This window comes from Oncorhynchus masou, chromosome 11, assembly GCF_036934945.1.
Source record: "Oncorhynchus masou masou isolate Uvic2021 chromosome 11, UVic_Omas_1.1, whole genome shotgun sequence".
NCBI classification, from domain to species: domain Eukaryota; kingdom Metazoa; phylum Chordata; class Actinopteri; order Salmoniformes; family Salmonidae; genus Oncorhynchus; species Oncorhynchus masou.
This window is the reverse complement of record NC_088222.1, coordinates 39738830-39759476: the sequence shown is the minus strand read 5'-3', so window position 1 is coordinate 39759476 and position 20647 is coordinate 39738830. Positions and strand designations below refer to the sequence as shown.

At 42.3% G+C, this 20647-nt stretch overlaps 1 protein-coding gene and 1 long non-coding RNA gene across 7 annotated transcripts in view; both read right to left on the bottom strand.

The window, feature by feature from the left end:
- Positions 1-20647, bottom strand: part of LOC135548688 (transcriptional regulator Erg-like) — a 116660-nt gene that overhangs the window by 42708 nt on the left and 53305 nt on the right. Inside the window, exon 1 of one of the 6 annotated variants that reach the window (XM_064978522.1) lies at positions 13498-13817. The exons of 4 other annotated variants lie outside the window; for them this stretch is intronic. In XM_064978522.1, coding sequence (XP_064834594.1) covers positions 13498-13515 — 18 coding nt within the window. In that variant the 5' untranslated portion in view covers positions 13516-13817. Of the gene's footprint in view, positions 1-13280; positions 13380-13497; positions 13818-20647 lie in introns of those variants that run through there. One more of the 6 variants, XM_064978525.1, reaches the window with a different exon arrangement.
- On the bottom strand, positions 14423-15053 carry LOC135547977 (uncharacterized). The gene is made up of 3 exons (XR_010456752.1): positions 14973-15053; positions 14705-14762; positions 14423-14497 (listed from the first exon to the last, which is right to left on the bottom strand). It is a non-coding gene; the product is annotated as an uncharacterized LOC135547977 (long non-coding RNA).

Sequence of the window (20647 nt, the reverse complement as noted above, 5' to 3'; positions counted from 1 at the left end):
GGGGAGTGCACAAGAGGAAGTGCTCGTCCATCGGCATTTTGATTGTGGCTGAAAGACTTGAAACACTAATGGAGTTGATGGGCGGATGAAGAGAGGGAGAAATAGAGAGAAAAGGGGAGGGAGCACCTCCTACCATTTTAACACAGCAGGACATTGGGCAGTCAACCTTGCCGTAACGTCAGTAGTGCAGGTTAAGGCCTCACACTTCCCCCTCCTGCCATCGGGCGCATCAGTGATGTAGTGGAGGGTATATGCCGTATACCCGCTTAGTTTTCAGTGGGCAGTGGGTATACCCACTTCCTAATCCCCACGTTGCATATCAAAATAGTGTAGTGGAGGTATACGCTGTATAGATCACAATATTTAGCCTAACATTTGAACTATTATTTCTTTAAATTTTAGGAGCATAAATGTGCACCCGGCAGTAGGCCTAACAAAATAATGATGCTAATGATAGGCCTAACCTAGGGCTGTTGCGGTGACCATATTACCGCCACACGATGGTCACAAGTCATGAAGGCAGTCAAATTCAACGTGACCATTTTTAGTCAAGGTAATTAGGCTTCTCTGATGCTGCTGATAGTCATTAGTAGCCTACCAAACTTGCTAACTGCCTGGTACTCCGCACTTTACTGTCCCTCTAATCACTCTGACATCAATGCAAATGTATTCAAAAATCGAAAACAGAGTGATGGCCTCTATTGATCCCATCAGCTTTCTATAGGCTAGGCCTGCTATATTTATTTCTCAGCTTTCATAATATTAAGCACATTGCTTATCTTTACAACAGAAGTATAGCCTACCTGACTGGCACAGGAAAAGTGTCCTCCATTTGCTGTTTAAGTGCATAGATGACATGTATTTTTTGCCCTTAACCCTGTTTCGAGATGATAATGGTCCATTCTAAATCAAAACAAATTTCACACATATATTATGTTGAATTTGTAAAGACATGATTGAATCAAGAATAGTCTGATGGGTGACAATATTAGCCTATCACAATTATATGCAGAACTAAGAACAGATACAACCCTTGGTTCACTCCAGACCTGACTGCCCTCGACCAGCACAAAAACATCCTGTGGCGGACTGCAATAGCATCGAATAGTCCCCGCGATATGCAACTGTTCAGGGAAGTCAGGAACCAATACACACCGTCAGTCAGGAAAGCTAAGGCCAGCTTCTTCAGGCAGAAGTTTGCATCCTGTGGCTCCAACTCCAAAAAGTTCTGGGACACTGTGAAGTCCATGGAGAACAAGAGCACCTCCTCCCAGCTGCCCACTGCACTGAGGCTAGGTAACACGGTCACCACCGATAAATCCATGATTATCGAAAACTTCAACAAGCATTTCTCAACGGCTGGCAATGCCTTCCGCCTGGCTACTCCAACCTTGGCCAACAGCTCCCCCCCCCCCCACAGCTCCTCGCACAAGCCTCTCCAGGTTCTCCTTTACCCAAATCCAGATAGCAGATGTTCTGAAAGAGCTGCAAAACATGGACCCGTACAAATCAGCTGGGCTTGACAATCTGGACCCTCTATTTCTGAAACTATCCGCCGCCATTGTCGCAACCCCTATTACCAGCCTGTTCAACCTCTCTTTCATATCGTCTGAGATCCCCAAGGATTGGAAAGCTGCCGCAGTCATCCCCCTCTTCAAAGGGGGAGACACCCTGGACCCAAACTGTTACAGACCTATATCCATCCTGCCCTGCCTATCTAAGGTCTTCGAAAGCCAAGTCAACAAATAGGTCACTGACCATCTCGAATCCCACTGTACCTTCTCCGCTGTGCAATCTGGTTTCCGAGCCGGTCACGGGTGCACCTCAGCCACACTCAAGGTACTAAACGATATCATAACCGCCATCGATAAAAGACAGTACTGTGCAGCCGTCTTCATCGACCTTGCCAAGGCTTTTGACACTGTCAATCACCATATTCTTATCGGCAGACTCAGTAGCCTCGGTTTTTCGGATGACTGCCTTGCCTGGTTCACCAAATACTTTGCAGACAGAGTTCAGTGTGTCAAATTGGAGAGCATGCAATTCTCGGGCCGACTCTTTTCTCTGTATATATCAATGATGTTGCTCTTGCTGCGGGCGATTCCCTGATCCACCTCTACGCAGACGACACCATTTTATATACTTCTGGCCCGTCCTTGGATACTGTGCTATCTAACCTCCAAATGAGCTTCAATGCCATACAACACTCCTTCCGTGGCCTCCAACTGCTCTTAAACACTAGTAAAACCAAATGTATGCTTTTCAACCGATCGCTGCCTGCACCCGTACGCCTGACTAGCATCACCACCTTGGATGGTTCCGACCTTGAATATGTGGACATCTATAAGTACCTAGGTGTCTGGCTAGACTGTAAACTCTCCTTCCAGACTCATATCAAACATCTCCAATCGAAAATCAAATCAAGAGTCGGCTTTCTATTCCGCAACAAAGCCTCCTTCACTCACGCCGCCAAACTTACCCTAGTAAAACTGACTATCCTACCGATCCTCGACTTCGGCGATGTCATCTACAAAATTGCTTCCAACACTCTATCCAGCAAACTGGATACAGTTTATCACAGTGCCATCCGTTTTGTCACTAAAGCACCTTATACCACCCACCACTGCGACTTGCATGCTCTAGTCGGCTGGCCCTCGCTACATATTCGTTGCCAGACCCACTGGCTCCAGGTCATCTACAAGTCCATGCTAGGTAAAGCTCCGCCTTATCTCAGTTCACTGGTCACGATGGCAACGCCAATCCGTAGCACGCGCTCCATCCGTAGCACGCGCTCCGCCTCTCGTTCCAGTTCTCTGCTGCCTGTGACTGGAACGAATTGCAAAAATCCCTGAAGTTGGAGACTTTTATCTCCCTCACCAACTTCAAACATCTGCTATCTGAGCAGCTAACCGATCGTTGCAGATGTACATAGTCTATTGGTAAATAGCCCACCCATTTTCACCTACCTCATCCAAATACTGTTTTTATTCATTTACTTTTCTGCTCTTTTGCACACCAATATCTCTACCTGTACATGACCATCTGATCATTTATCACTCCAGTGTTAATCTGCAAAATTGTAGTTATTCGCCTACCTCCTCATGCCTTTTGCACACAATGTATATAGACTCCCCTTTTTTTTCTACTGTGTTATTGACTTGTTAATTGTCAGGTCAGGTCGCAGTTGCAAATGAGAACTTGTTCTCAACTAGCCTACCTGGTTAAATAAAGGTGAAATAAAAAAATAAAAAAATAAAAATATATTATCACTTGTGAATGATGCACAGAGTAAATCAAGAAACAATAAAAAAAATTGCTACTTTGTCTAATCATTGTTGAACACCTCATGTACGCCGCACTCTGGGCTAAGGGCACAATGGCTGCAAAGGGCATGGATTCTTTGTGTGCATTACGGCCACATAAAGGGGATGCCGCCAGGAAATTCGAGGCATTAGCAAGTGCTTGTCAAATTGAGAGACTAATGAAGTGTGTACAGCCTGCGCAAAAAAACAAAGCAGAGCTCATGCCTTTCAAGCGCCTTTTTTCAAATCATCATTAGAGTCGCATCAAGCAGCCTTACAACATATTAAAAATCAAAACATATAGCCCAACATTTGTAGAACAACTAAAGTTACGTGAATAACTCTAAATTAAGCATACATGAGTACCTATTTATTTGTTAACCACTCAACACAGAATGGCCGCATGTTTGGAGAAAATATCCTTTCTATTTCATTCAGCTTTGTTTAATTTTTTTCTTCATATTATAAAATAATATAACTTAATGCCACAGAATCCTAAGCAAATCTTGTCTGCTAAATGAGCTAGAGTAGCCCACAGCCATTTGGCATAGCCAGATAAGGACCTAACATAAAGAATATGTAATTCTGTTCTTCTGAAATAGACTACGTTTTCTTTACATCATGTTTATTTAGACCTGTCTAAAATAAATAATGTATTTATTGTGAAGATGTAGGCTATATTACATGGATTTATTTGACTTTTCAAAATGTAGACGTTCCAAAGGTCTGCATCAGTGGCTTGTAGGCTATGTGTGGAAGCCAGGAGATGCTAAATGTGTTTATGTTAATAAACGGTCAATTACCGTGAGACCGACAGTTATTTGCTTGAAAATAACCACCTGACGAAATTTCGTGACCGCCACAGCCCTAGCCTAACCATCTTCTGTTAGATGGAAAGGCTTTCCCAAAAACCTAACTTAAAAGTTAACTAGCTTCAAAATAGCCTATGCTTTTAATTAGCTGTTTCATGATTTTGATACTCTCTAGTGAAGTCTATGGTTTTTTACTAGATTTCCTGTAGTTGTTCATATTGTCTGTCTGTAATTGTGTAATGACTTGGTGCTGCCAATCTTGGCCAGGACGCTCTTGAAAAAGAGATTTCAAATCTCAAATCTCCCTGGATAAATAAAGGTTAAATAAAAAATTAATAAAAAATGCATACCTGGCAGAATGATATCATGATTATTTGCGTCAATCAAGTAACAACACAATGTCAAATGCAGGTAGCCTAGTCAAATAATTAGCATCCAATTACATTAACCGTTACTCTCTCGCAGGAATTCCACTAACGGTCCGTATGTAGCTGCTGCTCATTCCGTTTGCTCGAAAATGGATGAATGGTTAAAAAAAAGTAAGGCCGGTGTCCATAGAGACACATCCCAGTTCTACAGGTAGTACTGCTACCACTACCAGCAGTAGTGCACCTGTCGATGACACAAGTTGTTCTGCTTCCATGAGCACATCCAATGCTAGCATCAGTAATTTCACATTTGTTGTTAGCCCAGTTAGCATGGACACTGACAGTTGCGAATCTGATGCAGCCGAAGAGCTACTGCCCCCTTACCCGGGAAAGCACTGAACAACAGACAGGGACTTTGGACTCTAGAAGAGGCGCAAATATGATGAGAACTACATTGATTTGGGGTTCACTTATATTGGGAGTAGTGCCTTTCCTCAGCCACAGTGTGTTAAATGTGATAAAGTACTATCACACAACTTGATGAAACCTTCACTCTTCAGCAGACATTTAGAAACAAAACATGCCAATTTGAAAAATAAGCCCTAGGAGTTTTTGAGCGAGAATTAAGCCGACTTTTGAGTAGTAAGACATGTATAAAAGCAACAGATACCTTTAATAAGAGGGGGCTAGAAGTGTCTTATATGGTGAGCTACCAAGTGGCTAGGACAGGCAAGCCCCATACTATTGTGGAGGACTTCATTCTTCCTGCTGCCGCGGATAAGGATGCATCAATGCTGAGGGAAAAGGCCAAAAAAACTATACAGACAATTCCTTCATCAAACAACACTGTTTCATGATGCATCAGTGACATGCCAGGAGATGTTTTGAAACAATTATTGCTTTGCATACAAGACAGTGAATTATATGTTTTACAGCTGGATGAGTCAACAGACGTGGCGGGCCTTGCACGGCTCCTGGTATATGTCTGTTACGTTTATTGGGGGTCAATTAAGGAAGACATCCTCTTCTGCAAACCACTGGAAACCAGGACAACGGGAGAGGATATTTTTGAAGTACTAGACAGCTTTGTGACATCAAATTGACGTTGGTGTTCAAGATTTGTTGGTATCTGGACTGATGGCGCAAAAGCCATGACAGGGAGACACAGTGGAGTGGTAACGTGTGTGCAAGCAGTTGCTCCCAACGCCACTTGGGTACACTGCAGCATCCACCGAGAGGCTCTTGCTGCCAAGGGAATGCCTGACAGCTTGATAAACGTTTTGGACACTAGAGTGAAAATGGTTTGTTAAAACTGTTTCAATAGTGATGCCCTTTGCAACCACGTACCTATGTGAGAGTGGATTCTCGGCCCTCACTAGCATGAAAACTAAATACAGGCACAGACCTGTGTGTGGACAGACCTTCTCATTAACCCGTGGTGAGTTATTCACAATTTTCAATGAACAAATAAAGTTTTATATGTAAGATGGTTAAATAAAGAGCAAAATTATTGATTTTATTATATTATTATTTGTGCCCGGGTCCTATAAGAGCTCTTTGTCACTTCCCACGAGCCGGGTTGTGACAAAAACTCACAATCATTCTTATGTTTAATAAATGTATCGTAGTGTGTGTGTGGCAGGCTTACAATGATGGTAGAAAACAACATTTGAGAGTGCGCTGACCCTGGTACGCAGCTGGAGGTTGAGTGTTTGAAGGGGTACTGGACTATAAAAAGTTTGGAGATCACTGCTCTACACTACACTTGCTTGTTTTCTCACATAAACTGAAATTATGCGAACTATTAGAATCTTAGCACCCAGGAAATGGCAGCGCGATTTCTGCATATTGTTATGGACTTAGAAGATCAAATGTTGTTGTTTTTCTATTAAAAAAAGTGTGACTTTGAGGCCAAACCTATGAATTTCTGACTCTGTTGACAGCCTCATTTATCTCTTTCAATAGTAGGCATACTATTAGCCTGCTTGCACAGTACAGCTTGGGTTGGCCTGACTATGAAAGACCAATATGGGAATGATAATTTTATGTAATTCAGAGTGTATGTCACTGTTTCTCATATCATTTTTTTTAAAGTGCTCCTTTCCTTTGCCGGGTGGGCCCTTTAAAAAATGTTTTTGAGTATACCCACATCTCCAGGCACCACTCCACCACTGGGGGGCACCCATTCTGGATGTTGTTTTAGCAGCCCTCACCCTGATTCCACCAAAAATGGTGGATGAATGAAGATGTCCCAATCAGGCTGCTTACCATTGAAAATAAATGTCAGTTCCGGTCTAATTAACAAGGTGACTCTCCCATAGGCACCAGTGCCTTAGCAGCTCTGTCTGGTCTGCTTAGTTCATTGACTGTACATGAACCCTACTATAACTTGACAGAGACAAACCTTACTAGTCCAAAACACAAGATCCATTTTTCTTAAAACAGGAAGATCTCCTGTGTTACATTTCCACAAAAGCCATTTCCTTAGCATAGAAAAGCAGTATGGTCTGTACATTACTGCTGGAAAGAGTGTTTTGTTTCAGAACACAATGAATGTTGTTGCATCGTTGATGTCCTATGATGAATCATTTTCAGAGGTCTTGATTTGGCAGTAACACATGTTATGGAGAAAGAGACGGAGCTGTTGCGTGTGGTACAGGCTACTTGTGATGTGTGAAACTATAATACAGTGTGAAACTTGGCTGTGGCCCACAATAAGCTTGGAAAGCTGCAGTTTGAAAAATTATGAGTGCATTTATTTTCATAGGTCAGTGACAAAGTTTGGCCACAGCCTCAGACACAAAGCCACAGTGCTACAGAGATTGGTTAGCCACAACTTCCTGTATTCCCCTCTGGTATGTGCATTACACACACACATACAAGTCATCTGCATTGTTTGTCTCAGTTCTGTCGGCAGGCGGGCATGATAAGCTGTTTTGTTTGTGTCCTGATATCCTGATGTGGTTGACTCACTGAATCTTGTACAATGTATGAAGTTAGCTCTTATTTATTGTTGTACATTTAGGACTAAAGAAGTGGCTATGGACTGACACATTTTTTTTTAACCATTTTTTTTTCTTTTCAAACAATAACAACCATGCAAAGTTAACAGGTAGGTCTACCATGAACATTTCTGATTGGTTCGGGATACGATCTGTTATCTGAATGATTAAAAAAATGTCCCTCCAAAAATGTTCCCTTATGTTCTGTGAACATTTCTTACTAGCTGTGTACTACATACATACTAAAAGTCCCAACTCACTGGCATCAGAAAAAACATTGTTTAAGACTATAGACTGTCCACAAAGGTTGGGTGGTATACCATATATGCTATATATGCTGTATATACCGTATCCTGGGGTATTTTGAAATACCCTAGGTATGATTTTCCAATAGTGTCAATACGTTTTTTTAAATGATTATATATATTTATATATACAGTGCCTTGCGAAAGTATTCGGCCCCCTTGAACTTTGCGACCTTTTGCCACATTTCAGGCTTCAAACATAAAGATATAAAACTGTATTTTTTTGTGAAGAATCAACAACAAGTCGGACACAATCATGAAGTGGAACGACAGCAGAGAAACAGCAGAGGGAACACCCCCCTATCCACATTGATGGAACAGTAGTGGAGAGAGTAGCAAGTTTTAAGTTCCTCGGCATACACATCACAGACAAACTGAATTGGTCCACTCACACAGACAGCATCGTGAAGAAGGCACAGCAGCGCCTCTTCAACCTCAGGAGGCTGAAGAAATTCGGCTTGTCACCAAAAGCACTCACAAACTTCTACAGATGCACAATCGAGAGCATCCTGGCGGGCTGTATCACCGCCTGGTACGGCAACTGCTCCGCCCTCAACCGTAAGGCTCTCCAGAGGGTAGTGAGGTCTGCACAACGCATCACCGGGGGCAAACTACCTGCCCTCTAGGACACCTACACCACCCGATGTTACAGGAAGGCCATAAAGATCATCAAGGACATCAACCACCCGAGCCACTGCCTGTTCACCCCGCTATCATCCAGAAGGCGAGGTCAGTACAGGTGCATCAAAGCTGGGACCGAGAGACTGAAAAACAGCTTCTATCTCAAGGCCATCAGACTGTTAAACAGCCACCACTAACATTGAGTGGCTGCTGCCAACACACTGACACTGACTCAACTCCAGCCACTTTAATAATGGGAATTGATGGGAAATGATGTAAATATATCACTAGCCACTTTAAACAATGCTACCTTATATAATGTTACTTACCCTACATTATTCATCTCATATGCATACGTATATACTGTACTCTATATCATCGAATGCATCCTTATGTAATACATGTATCACTAGCCACTTTAACTATGCCACTTTGTTTACATACTCATCTCATATGTATATACTGTACTCGATACCATCTACTGTATCTTGCCTATGCTGCTCTGTACCATCACTCATTCATATATCCTTATGTACATATTCTTTATCCCCTTACACTGTGTATAAGACAGTAGTTTAGGAATTGTTAGTTAGATTACTTGTTGGTTATTACTGCATTGTCGGAACTAGAAGCACAAGCATTTCGCTACACTCGCATTAACATCTGCTAACCATGTGTATGTGACAAATAAAATTTGATTTGATTTTTTTAAATTTCATTTATTGGATATTTCAGACGTTTTTAACAAATCAAAAACTGAAAAATTGGGCGTGCAAAATTATTCAGCCCCCTTAAGTTAATACTTTGTAGCGCCACCTTTTGCTGCGATTACAGCTGTAAGTCGCTTGGGGTATGTCTCTATCAGTTTTGCACATCAAGAGACTGAAATTTTTTCCCATTCCTCCTTGCAAAACAGCTCGAGCTCAGTGAGGTTGGATGGAGAGCATTTGTGAACAGCAGTTTTCAGTTCTTTCCACAGATTCTCGATTGGATTCAGGTCTGACTTAGACTTGGCCATTCTAACACCTGGATATGTTTATTTTTGAACCATTCCATTGTAGATTTTGCTTTATATTTTGTATCATTGTCTTGTTGGAAGACAAAACTCCGTCCCGGTCTCAGGTCTTTTGCAGACTCCATCAGGTTTTCTTCCAGAATGGTCCTGTATTTGGCTCCATCCATCTTCCCATCAATTTTAACCATCTTCCCTGTCCCTGCTGAAGAAAAGCAGGCCCAAACCATGATGCTGCCACCACCATGTTTGACAGTGGGGATGGTGTGTTCAAGGTGATGAGCTGTGTTGCTTTTACGCCAAACATAACGTTTTGCACTGTTGCCAAAAAGTTCAGTTTTGGTTTCATCTGACCAGAGCACCATCTTCCACATGTTTGGTGTGTCTCCCAGGTGGCTTGTGGCAAACTTTAAACGACACTTTTTATGTATAACTTTAAGAAATGGTTTTCTTCTTGCCACTCTTCCATAAAGGCCAGATTTGTGCAATATACGACTGATTGTTGTCCTATGGACAGAGTCTCCCACCTCAGCTGTAGATCTCTGCAGTTCATCTAGAGTGATCATGGGCCTCTTGGCTGCATCTCTGATCAGTCTTCTCCTTGTATGAGCTGAAAGTTTAGAGGGACGGCCAGGTCTTGGTAGATTTGCAGTGGTCTGATACTCCTTCCATTTCAATATTATCGCTTGCACAGTGCTCCTTGGGATGTTTAAAGCATGGGAAATCTTTTTGTATCCTAATCCGGCTTTAAACTTGTTCATAACAGTATCTCGGACCTGCCTGGTGTGTTCCTTGTTCTTCATGATGCTCTCTGCGCTTTTAACGGACCTCTGAGACTATCACAGTGCAGGTGCATTTATACGGAGACTTGATTACACACAGGTGGATTGTATTTATCATCATTAGTCATTTAGGTCAACATTGGATCATTCAGAGATCCTCACTGAACTTCTGGAGAGAGTTTGCTGCACTGAAAGTAAAGGGGCTGAATAATTTTGCACGCCCAATTTTTCAGTTTTTGATTTGTTAAAAAAGTTTGAAATATCCAATAAATGTCGTTCCACTTCATGATTGTGCCCCACTTGATGTTGATTCTTCACAAAAAAATACAGTTTTATATCTTTATGTTTGAAGCCTGAAATGTGGCAAAAGGTTGCAAAGTTCAAGGGGGGCCGAATACTTTCGCAAGGCACTGTATATATATCTTTTATACTTTTTAAATAGATATCTGCAGTTAAGTTGTGCACTAGATAATAGCTCAAGCAGATCGTGTTCGTTATTTCGCCTGTTAGATAACTAGATAATTTTGAAGCTTGCCGGTACTAGTTTCCCAAAACAGCTGTTCAAGCCAGTCATGTGTGTTTGTTTACACAGAAACACAACGAGCAAACTGGGAGCACTCCTGCAGCACAACTTAAGTGAGGTGATCAAAATCAAATCAAACTTTATTTGTCACATGCGCCGAATAAAACAAGTGTAGACCTTACCGTGAAATGCTTACTTTCAAGCCCTTAACCAACAGTGTAGTTCAAGAAGAGTTAAGAAAATATTTACCAACTAAAGTAAAAAAAAAAAAAATCATCCTCAACACGGGGGCCCCTCAGGGGTGCATGCTCAGTCCTCACTGGTACTCCCTGTTCACTGCATGGCCAAGCACGACTCCAACACCATCATTAACTTTGCAGATGACACAACAGTCTGATCACAACAGCCTGATCACCGACAACGATGAGACAGCCTATAGGGAGGAGGTCAGAGACCTGGCAGTGTGGTTCCAGGATAACAACCTCTCCCTCAACGTGATCAAGACAAAAGAGATGATCGTTGCTACAGGAAAAGGAGGGCCGAGCACGCCCCCATTCTCATCGACTGGGGTGCAGTGGAGCAGGTTGAGAGCTTCAAGTTCCTTGGTGTCCACATCATCAACAAACTATCATTGTCCAAACACACCAAGACAGTCGTGAAGAGGTCATGACAATGTCTATTCCGCCTAAGGAGACTGAAACGATTTGGCATGGGTCCTCAGATCCTCAAAAAGTTCTACAGCTGCACCATTGAGAGCATCCTGACTGGTTGCATCACTGCCTGGTATGGCAACTGCTTGACCTCCGAATGCAAGGCACTACAGAGGGTAGTGCGTACGGACCAGTACATTCACTGGGACCAAGCTTCCTGCCATCCAGGACCTCTATACCAGGCGTTGTCAGAGGAAGGCCCTAAAAATTGCCAAAGACTCCAGCCACCCTAGTCATAGGCTGTTCTCTCTGCTACCGCACGGCAAACGGTACCAGAGCGCCAAGTCTAGGTCCAAAAGGCTTCTTAACAGCTTCTACCCCCAAGCCATAAGACTCCTGAAAAACTAATCAAATATCTACCCGGACTATTTACATTGACACCCCCACCCCCCACCACCATTTTTAACACTGCTGCTCCTTTCTGTTTATTATCTATGCATAGACACTTTACCTACATGTACATATTACATGAATTACCTTGACTAACCTGTGCCCCCACACATTGACTCTCTACCGGTAACCCTGTATATAGCCTCGTTGCTGTTATTTTATTGTTGCTCTTTAATTATTTGTTATTTTTCTAGTTTCTACTTTTATTCATATTTTTTCATTATCTTAACACTTATTTATTTAAACTGCATGGTTGGTTAAGGGCTTGTAAGTAAACTGTAAGGTGTACAACACCTGTTGTATTCGGCACATCTGACAAATACAATTTGATTCGATTGGAATCTTTTTTATTGCAATCCATAAAATATGATGTATCTCCATCAGTTACAAACCAGAAGAAGCGTTGATAACTGCAATTAACCCTGCCAAAGTTAACAGGGGGAGGTCGACGACAAAGCAGCCTGCTTCAGAACTGTTTTAACAATGTTTTAACATTTCTAAATCAGTTCCACACAAAGCCAGCCAAAGCACCAAGAAGGAGTTTATAAACAGCAGTCACACTCCTTTCTCCCTGGGACCTCAACTGAACCGCAGAACCAGTGCCACAATATAACAGGTCACAAAGGAACAAGCTCCCTCTCCAAACATTTGGATTCTACTCCCAAACTGCAACTGTTTACATCCAATGCCAGCAAGACAGCTGATTATGTCATTATTGCTTCCCTGCTTTGGTTTTATTGTTCACACTGTGTTTAGGATCAGGTTGTAAACATCTTTGTGCTGACACTGGCAGATGCACTAGAGAGTGGAAAGCTTAAATGCCGTGTTTAATTAGGTTTCCAGGTGACTTAGACTCCCTAGCCAGTTTGTTCAGTATGTGGGTGAGACACCAATTGCTGCTTTGCTCCTCTGTCCATTGTCTTATAGGTCTTCTTACAGTAACTCAACAAAGCTAGTTACTTGATAGACTAGGATAGCCATATCAAAGTATTAACTATTTACTACTGCAGTATTTACAACTATTTACAATTAACTTAGATTTTGGCATTAATGCAACAATAGCATGACAAAGTCTTCAAAAAATGTAAACCTCCAATAATTTTCAGTTTCTTCAGAACAGGATTACATTTTTCAGTTCAAAGCATAATTTTCTTAGATGGTTCTTTTTACAAATACCACAGATTTTGAAAATATTTGTATGAAAATTTGCAAATCTCAGAAAACATAGAACATATCAAACTGCATGACTTCCCTGAAACAAAATAGAGAACAATACAAATTATTTCATTTTCTTTGGTTAAAATATCACAGCAAAAATATTTTAACTTAAATAGTGGTGTCCCTCCAAATAATAATGGATAAAAATGTAGTATCTGCTTCATTTGTTTAAAAGACAAGCCAGCTCAAATCACTTTAGCATCCGAAAGAATGAAATCGCAGATTTTGTCATTACCCCAAAGATTTTTTAAATCCGTGCAGTCCAGCCGAATAGGAAAAAGGACATTTGCAAAGAAATCTTGTCGTACCACTATGGCAGAAGGGTGTTACCCCTGCCTGTTTGGTAAGTATTTCTGTACAGTGCCACACAAACTAAAGACAATGCCCAAGCATTACAGAAACGGACCAATAACATCCCCAAAGTTTGCGAAAACGTTCTAAAATGGATTTACCTTGATGGTGCTGGCCATATTTGTTCAGGACCTTTCAATCCTGGTAAAACACAATGATGTAAATTTGAATACAATTTTTTTCTGGACAGCAAGCTAGTTGAGGTTCCACTAAGCGCCGTTTGGAGCGGATGAGATTGTGCTAACGTTGGGAAGTGAAGTCAGCCAATAGCAGGAAGAGGTTTCTATTGGTTCTGGCCACCGCAACTCGAAGAAACAGGATATTTGGGAGTGAGGAGATAAGAAGTGTTAAAAAAAAGTTGTTATTCTTGATGATGTGTGTTAGAAGTTTTATTTTTTAGTTCGGAGGGGTAAGGTTGTAGGGTGGAACTAGCCAAGAAGGCTGATCTGAGGGGGTCTCTACTGACACAGGCAGGTGCGAAGTGTGTGTCTGTGTGTGTCTCAGACAGACATAAACCCATGACAGGATGCAGATGTCTGATCCTACGGCCCATACTTGACACGCTTGCCTGCCATGGGCCTCTCTAGAGGCCTAACAGTTGAGGATAGCTACAGTGAGGACATCACTAACCTTGACACAGAGCACTCAACACTTGCGGGAAGCTCATTTCACCACTTTTGAACAAGGGAGATTTCAACATTACTACACACTTTATTTTTTAGCAGGTTTTTATATACTTTATCAGGTTTTTATATACTTTATATAATCTACTTATATAAACTCAATTGAGTAGCATGTCAGGTCACATTTATGCCTCAATTTAGTACACTACCTACATAATAAACAGAACAACTGAACATCCTCACAATGAATTCAAATCGAATCAAATCAAATGTTATTTGTCACATGCTTCGTAAACAACAGGTGTAGCCAACAGCGAAATGATTACATACGGGCCCTTCCCAACAATGCAGAGAGAAAGAAAATAGTGAAATAATAGAAAAGTAATACACATAATAATAAAAGTAATAATAAATACTCAATACCTACCGATATACATGGGGTACCAGTACCGAGTCGATGTGCAGGGGTACAAGGTAACTAAGAATAAATGACAGATAATAAACAATAGCAGCAGCATATGTGATGAGTAAAAAAAAGGTTTGTACAATTAAAGGCCCCGTGCAGTCAAAAACATGATGTTCTTATGTTTTATATATATTTCCACACTATGAGGTTGGAATAATACTGTGAAATTATGAAAATGATGATAATGCCCTTTCAGTGTAGGAGCTGTTTGAAAAATACCTGTTTTGATGGGATGGAGTTTTGGCCTGACTGGGGACATCACCAGGTGGTAAATTAACTAATAGATCGATGCAAAACAGAGTTACAAACCTTTCTGCCAATAACAGCTAGTTTCCAGTTTTTCCCCACTCCCAGAAAGTCCTAGCAAAAGTCTTGCTTGAGAAATGGATCTTTGCTAAGAAGCTATATGTTTATTTTTGACAATTTTAATTGAAAACAGTCACAGTAAGGTTCTTAATTGTAACACAGAAATGATTTGATATTTTACCTTTAATGGTAATTGAATAGAGAAAGGGATGTGAGCGGCTCAGCCCCTCCTTTCTTCAGGAGGGTCTGGTTGGGTCTGAAGACTAGAATTGAGAAAGCAGCAAAGCTGAGCAGCCCTGATAAGGAGGTGGAGTCAAGGAGCAAGTAAAGGAGAGGAAATCAGAGCGCAGCCTGACATCCTGCTGCCGACCTCTGTCAAAAGATTTCACACACAAACAAACAGGCGGGGGCATACCCAGCTGCACTGTGATCTCTGACCTGAGACCACTCTCAGGTGTGCAGTAGAACCACGGTTCAAACCTGCAAGCCCTACTCTCAGTAGGACTCCATTCTACTGACTGCAGTGGTTCTGTGGTCCGAGACAGCATGACAAGAGTTCAGATTGCATTGTAAACCAACTGTGGCTTTGCATCATATCAGTTACAAAGAGAGGAAGTGGCTGTGACAAGAACAGTGTTTTCTCAATTTTGAAAGGAATTGAGTAATTTAACACCTGATATGTGACCACTGTCTGCTATTGAATACAAGTCTGTTGTTTTTGCAACAAATTGAGTTTGGGAGGGGGCAAAATACATTACATGCATTATTTTGTACCAAAACCAACAAACACATGATAGCATTTTTAACTTGTGATTTGAAGTATTATTGATGGGTGTGCATTTTGTAAGACTTTGAAATGTTGAAAATATTTAGCATTGTCTTTCAACAGATGATCACAAGATGACATTACATCAAAGAAGAGCAGGAAGAGAAAAATCCAACAAAAGATCAGAAAATGTGCTAGTTATCAAAAAGTTTCTGCTTCTCTCTTTCTCCCTCAATCTCTCCTGTTGTCTGACTGGTTTAATGGCCTTCTGCAGGAAGTCTGTAGGATATAACCCCTGTTCCCCTCTCTCACTAAACCTGGGCCGCCCAACACTGCCGACACACAAACACACACACACACACACACACACACACAAAAAACGTTTGATTTCATCTAATTTTAACATTCTGTCATAAAGAACACATGTTCAACTTCATTAAAAATATATTTTTCCCATCTCAAATACTGTTGTTAGTGCCTATTAAGTGCCCAAATGTATCTTAAATCAGCCATAAATCCCCTGGGAAATGGAAGCTTGTTGTGTGTGCCTGTTCTTCCCATGTGGGGTCGCCTGATATGAAAATGGGATCGTGGGAGAATTTCCAAAATCTTGAAAAAAAATATATATATAAACTCAGCAAAAAAAAGAATGTCCTCACTGTCAACTGCGTTTATTTTCAGCAAACTTAACATGTGTAAATATTTGTATAAACATGTATAAACAAGATTCAACAACTGAGACATAAACTGAACAAGTTCCATAGACATGTCACTAACAGAAATTGAAATATGTGAATAACTCTGAACAAAGGAGGGTGGGGTCAAAATCAAAAGTAACAGTCAGTATCTGGTGTGGCCCCCAGCTGCGTTAAGTACTGCAGTGCATCTCCTCCTCATGGACTGCACCAGATTTACCAGTTCTTGCTGTGAGATGTTACCCCACTCTTCCACCAAAGCACCTGCAAGTTCCCGGACATTTCTGGGGGGAATGGCCCTAGCCCTCACCCTCCGATACTACAGGTCCCAGTGCTCAATGGGATTGAGATCCGGGCTCTTCGCTGGCCATGGCAGAACACTGACATTCCTGTCTTGCAGGAAATCACACACAGAACGAGCAGTATGGCTGGTGGCATTGTCATGCTGGAGGGTCATGTCAGGATGAGCCTGCAGGAAGGGTACCACATGAGGGAGGAGGATGTCTTCCCTGTAATGCACAGCGTTGGGATTGCCTGCAATGACAACAAGATCAGTCCGATGATGCTGTGACACAGCGCCCCAGACAAGATGGACCATCCACCACCTCCAGAGTACAAGCCCCGGTGTAACGCTTATTCATTCGACGATGAACGCGAATCCAACCTTCACCCCTGGTGAGACAAAACCGCGACTCGTCAGTGAAGAGCACTTTTTGCCACTCCTGTCTGGTCCAGTGACAGTGGGTTTTTGCCCATAGGCGACATTGTTGCCAGTGATGTCTGGTGAGGACCTGCCTTACAACAGGCCTACAAGCCCTCAGTCCAGCCTCTCTCAGCCTATTACGGATAGTCTGAGTAATGATGGAGGGATTGGGCATTCCTGGTGTAACTCGGGCAGTTGTTGTTGCCATCCTGTACCTGTCCCGCAGGTGTGATGTTCGGATGTACCAACCCTGTGCAAGTTTTGTTACACGTGGTCTATCACTGCGAGGATGATCAGCTGTCCGCCCTGTCTCCCTGTAGCACTGTCTTAGGCGTCTCACAGTACAGACATTGCAGTGTATTGCCCTGGCCACATCTGCAGTCCTCATGCCTCCTTGCAGCATGCCTAAGGCACATTTACACAGATGAGCAGGGACCCTGGGCGTCTTTCTTTTGATGTTTTTCATAGTCAGTAGAAAGGCCTCTTTAGTGTCCTAAGTTTTCATAACTGTGACCTTAATTGCCTACCGTCTGTAAGATGTTAGCGTGTTAACGACCGTTCCACAGGTGCATGTTCATTGGTTTATGGTTCATTGAACAAGCATGGGAAACAGTATGTAACCCTTTACAATGAAGATCTGTGAAGTTATTTCGATTTTTAGGAATTATCTTTGAAAGACAGGGTCCTGAAAAAGGGCCATTTATTTTTTTGCTGAGTTTATATACAAAAATATGTATTATAATATCATCTTTGTATCTCAAAATCATTGTAATGTGGTAAACCTTAAAAATCTAAATGAAAATTCAACCAGAGAGCGCCCTTAGATAATGGGATAAGGCGGCACTTGACCGTTGCACTTGAATCTTTCCTACAGTGAATGGCTAGGCCCGCTATCGAGGGGGTGGTTATCGAGGGGGAGTGTTTGAGAGAGGAACTGTTGTCAGAGGAAATGTGTCTCCGTGCCTATGTAAGACACATATTTGGGAAACTGAACAAACTGAACGCCAGTGTGCAGGGGAAATACAAAAACATTCTACAGGTGAATGACAAAATCAGTGGATTCAGAGGAAATAATTATTATAGGAGAGAGTCTTTTAAAAGTGAACTGTGCCCCCTTCCCTTGGCTGTGCATGTTTCTAACAGAAAACAGCATCAGTAAGTGTCCCACACGAGTGATGAATGCTCACCTACAATGCTTCGAAGAGCACTTTGGGACCTACTCCCCAATCCATTTGACTGTGATCCTGGCTCAGTTGACATGCTGGTAAGTGAAATCGAACAGCTGATTGAGCTGTCATGTGATCTAATGCATTCACGGGACACCGTGGACAAGTTTTGGTTCCTGACTCAGAGTGAATACCCTGCTGTCTCCCTCTGAGCATTAATGCCGCGTTCAAAACAACTGGGAACTTGGAAATCTCCGACTTCCAACTTCAGTGCATTCAAGACAACTGGGATCTCGGGGGAAAAAAATGTGGAACTCGGGAACTCTGTTCAACTTGGGAACTCTGGCCTCTTTCTAGAGCTCTGACTTTCCGGCCTAATGGTCACTGATATCATGATTGGACCTTGCATTCCCAGTTGTCTTGAAAGCACCGTCAGTGCTCTCGTCTACATTAAACCCAAATATCGATTCAGGTAGGTTGTGACATCAGAGATGAGGTGCGCACAGTCGACCACATCCCCTGACTTTGAGAAGCCCCGTCACGACTTGCAACAAACACACCCATTTCATTAGTGGTGGTGAGATAAGATATATTATGTCAGACTAATTTGCAATTGACTGTCATAGCCCCACATTAAAGTGCAAGTGAAAGCACTAGTTAAGTGTTTTTATGTATTTAAAAAAACATTTGGGGGGGGGGGGTCGAGGTGAGGAGGAGGATTATTTAAGCTACCTTTTGTATAGGTAGGGTTCCAGATGTTTTCGGAAGATGGGCAGGGGGAACCCATTGGGGCTCCAGGACAGAGAAGAGCATAGCCTGAAGGTAGGGAGAGACAGTTCCTCTTGCTGTCCGTAGGGAAGCACCATGGTCTTGTAGTGGATGAGAACTTCGACTGGAAGCCAGTGGAGTGTGCAGAGGAGCAGGGTGACATGAGAGAACGTGGGAAGGTTGAAAATCAGGCGGGTTGTAGCATTCTGGATAAGTTGCAGAGGTTTGATGGCACAAGCGGGGAGCCCAGCCAACAGGAAGTTGCAGTAGTCCAGAAGGGAGAGGATAAGTGCCTGGATTAGGACCTTAGATTAGCTTCCTGTGTGAGGTAGGGTCATACTCTACGGATATTGTAGAGCATGAACCGGCAGAAGCGAGTCACTGCTATGATGTTTGCAGAGAAGGACAGGGTGTTGTCCAGGGTCACGTCAAGGTTCTTTGCACTCTGGGAGGGCGACACTGTGGAGTTGTCAACCATGATGGAGAGGACTTTGAGCAGGCAGGCCTTTCCTGGGAGGAAGAATAGCGCCGTCTTGTCGAGGTTGAGCTTGATGTGGTGGGCCAACATCCAGGACAGTATGGGGAGCACTGAGATAATGTTAGATGATTGTCTGGCTGGTTGGCTGTTACTGCCTGAGTAAAGATCAGATGATGACTTTAAGAAATGAAAAATAATAAAGTCATCAAATAAAAACGAAGTAATATACACAATATGAAATATTGTATTTAATGTATACTAATTTCCTTTTTTTCTATTGATATCTACCCAATGTGGACCTGACAGAGACAATTAAATGTTTTTAATGTTTTGGCAACTATTTCATTGAATGTTCACTATATCTGGCTTTGGAATTTCCATAAAAAAGCTCTAGAATATTTTTTTTCTGTCATTATTTCATAATTATTTCACGAAAACCATGACCTCAAAAAGCACTAATTGCTCAGCACTAACGCACACACGCACACAAACACACACACTTTCACTTGGCCCGTTTATAAATACAGCAGCCCTGCTCCACGCAGCACATTGTCACGCCCTGGTCAAAATATATTATATTTATCTTCATTTATTTGGTCAGGCCAGGGTGTGACATGGGTTATTGTGGTGTGTTTTTGTCTTGGGGTTTTTGTGGGGCGTATAGTATAGTCTATGGCTGCCTGAGGCGGTTCTCAATCAGAGTCAGGTGATTATCGTTGTCTCTGATTGGGAACTATATTTAGGCAGCCATATTCTTTGAGTGTTTTCGTGGGTGATTGTTCCTGTCTCTGTGTCTTCACCAGATAGGACTGTTTAGGTTTTCACGTTCCGTTTGTTGTTTTTGTTCATGTTCAGTTATTTCACGTCTAGTCTACTTTCATTCAATAAACATGAGTAACCATCACGCTGCATTTTGGTCCGCTCCACCTTCAACAGAAGAAAGCCGTTACACACATCCTCCACTTCAGGGGCTCCAGAAGAGGAGGAAGCTCCACTATAGACTTGTGTGCGTAAAAAGCCATATTGATGCTCTTGGGCAAAATGCTTGGTGTCACAAGTGAATGTCTGGTTGTATGGGCTAGTGTGTTTGGACCTGAACAATAGAGGAAGAGTGTGAAGGGCTTGGTCACATGCTGGGTACAGTATGTGTGGATTGTGGAGCACTTGGGCACATGGCTAATGCTAATGGAAATTGTCTATTAATGCCAGTACAAGGGCAGGGCATTGGCAGATAACCTACTGCAGGTAAAAGTGGAAGTGTTCCTAAGATGTGTCTCAAT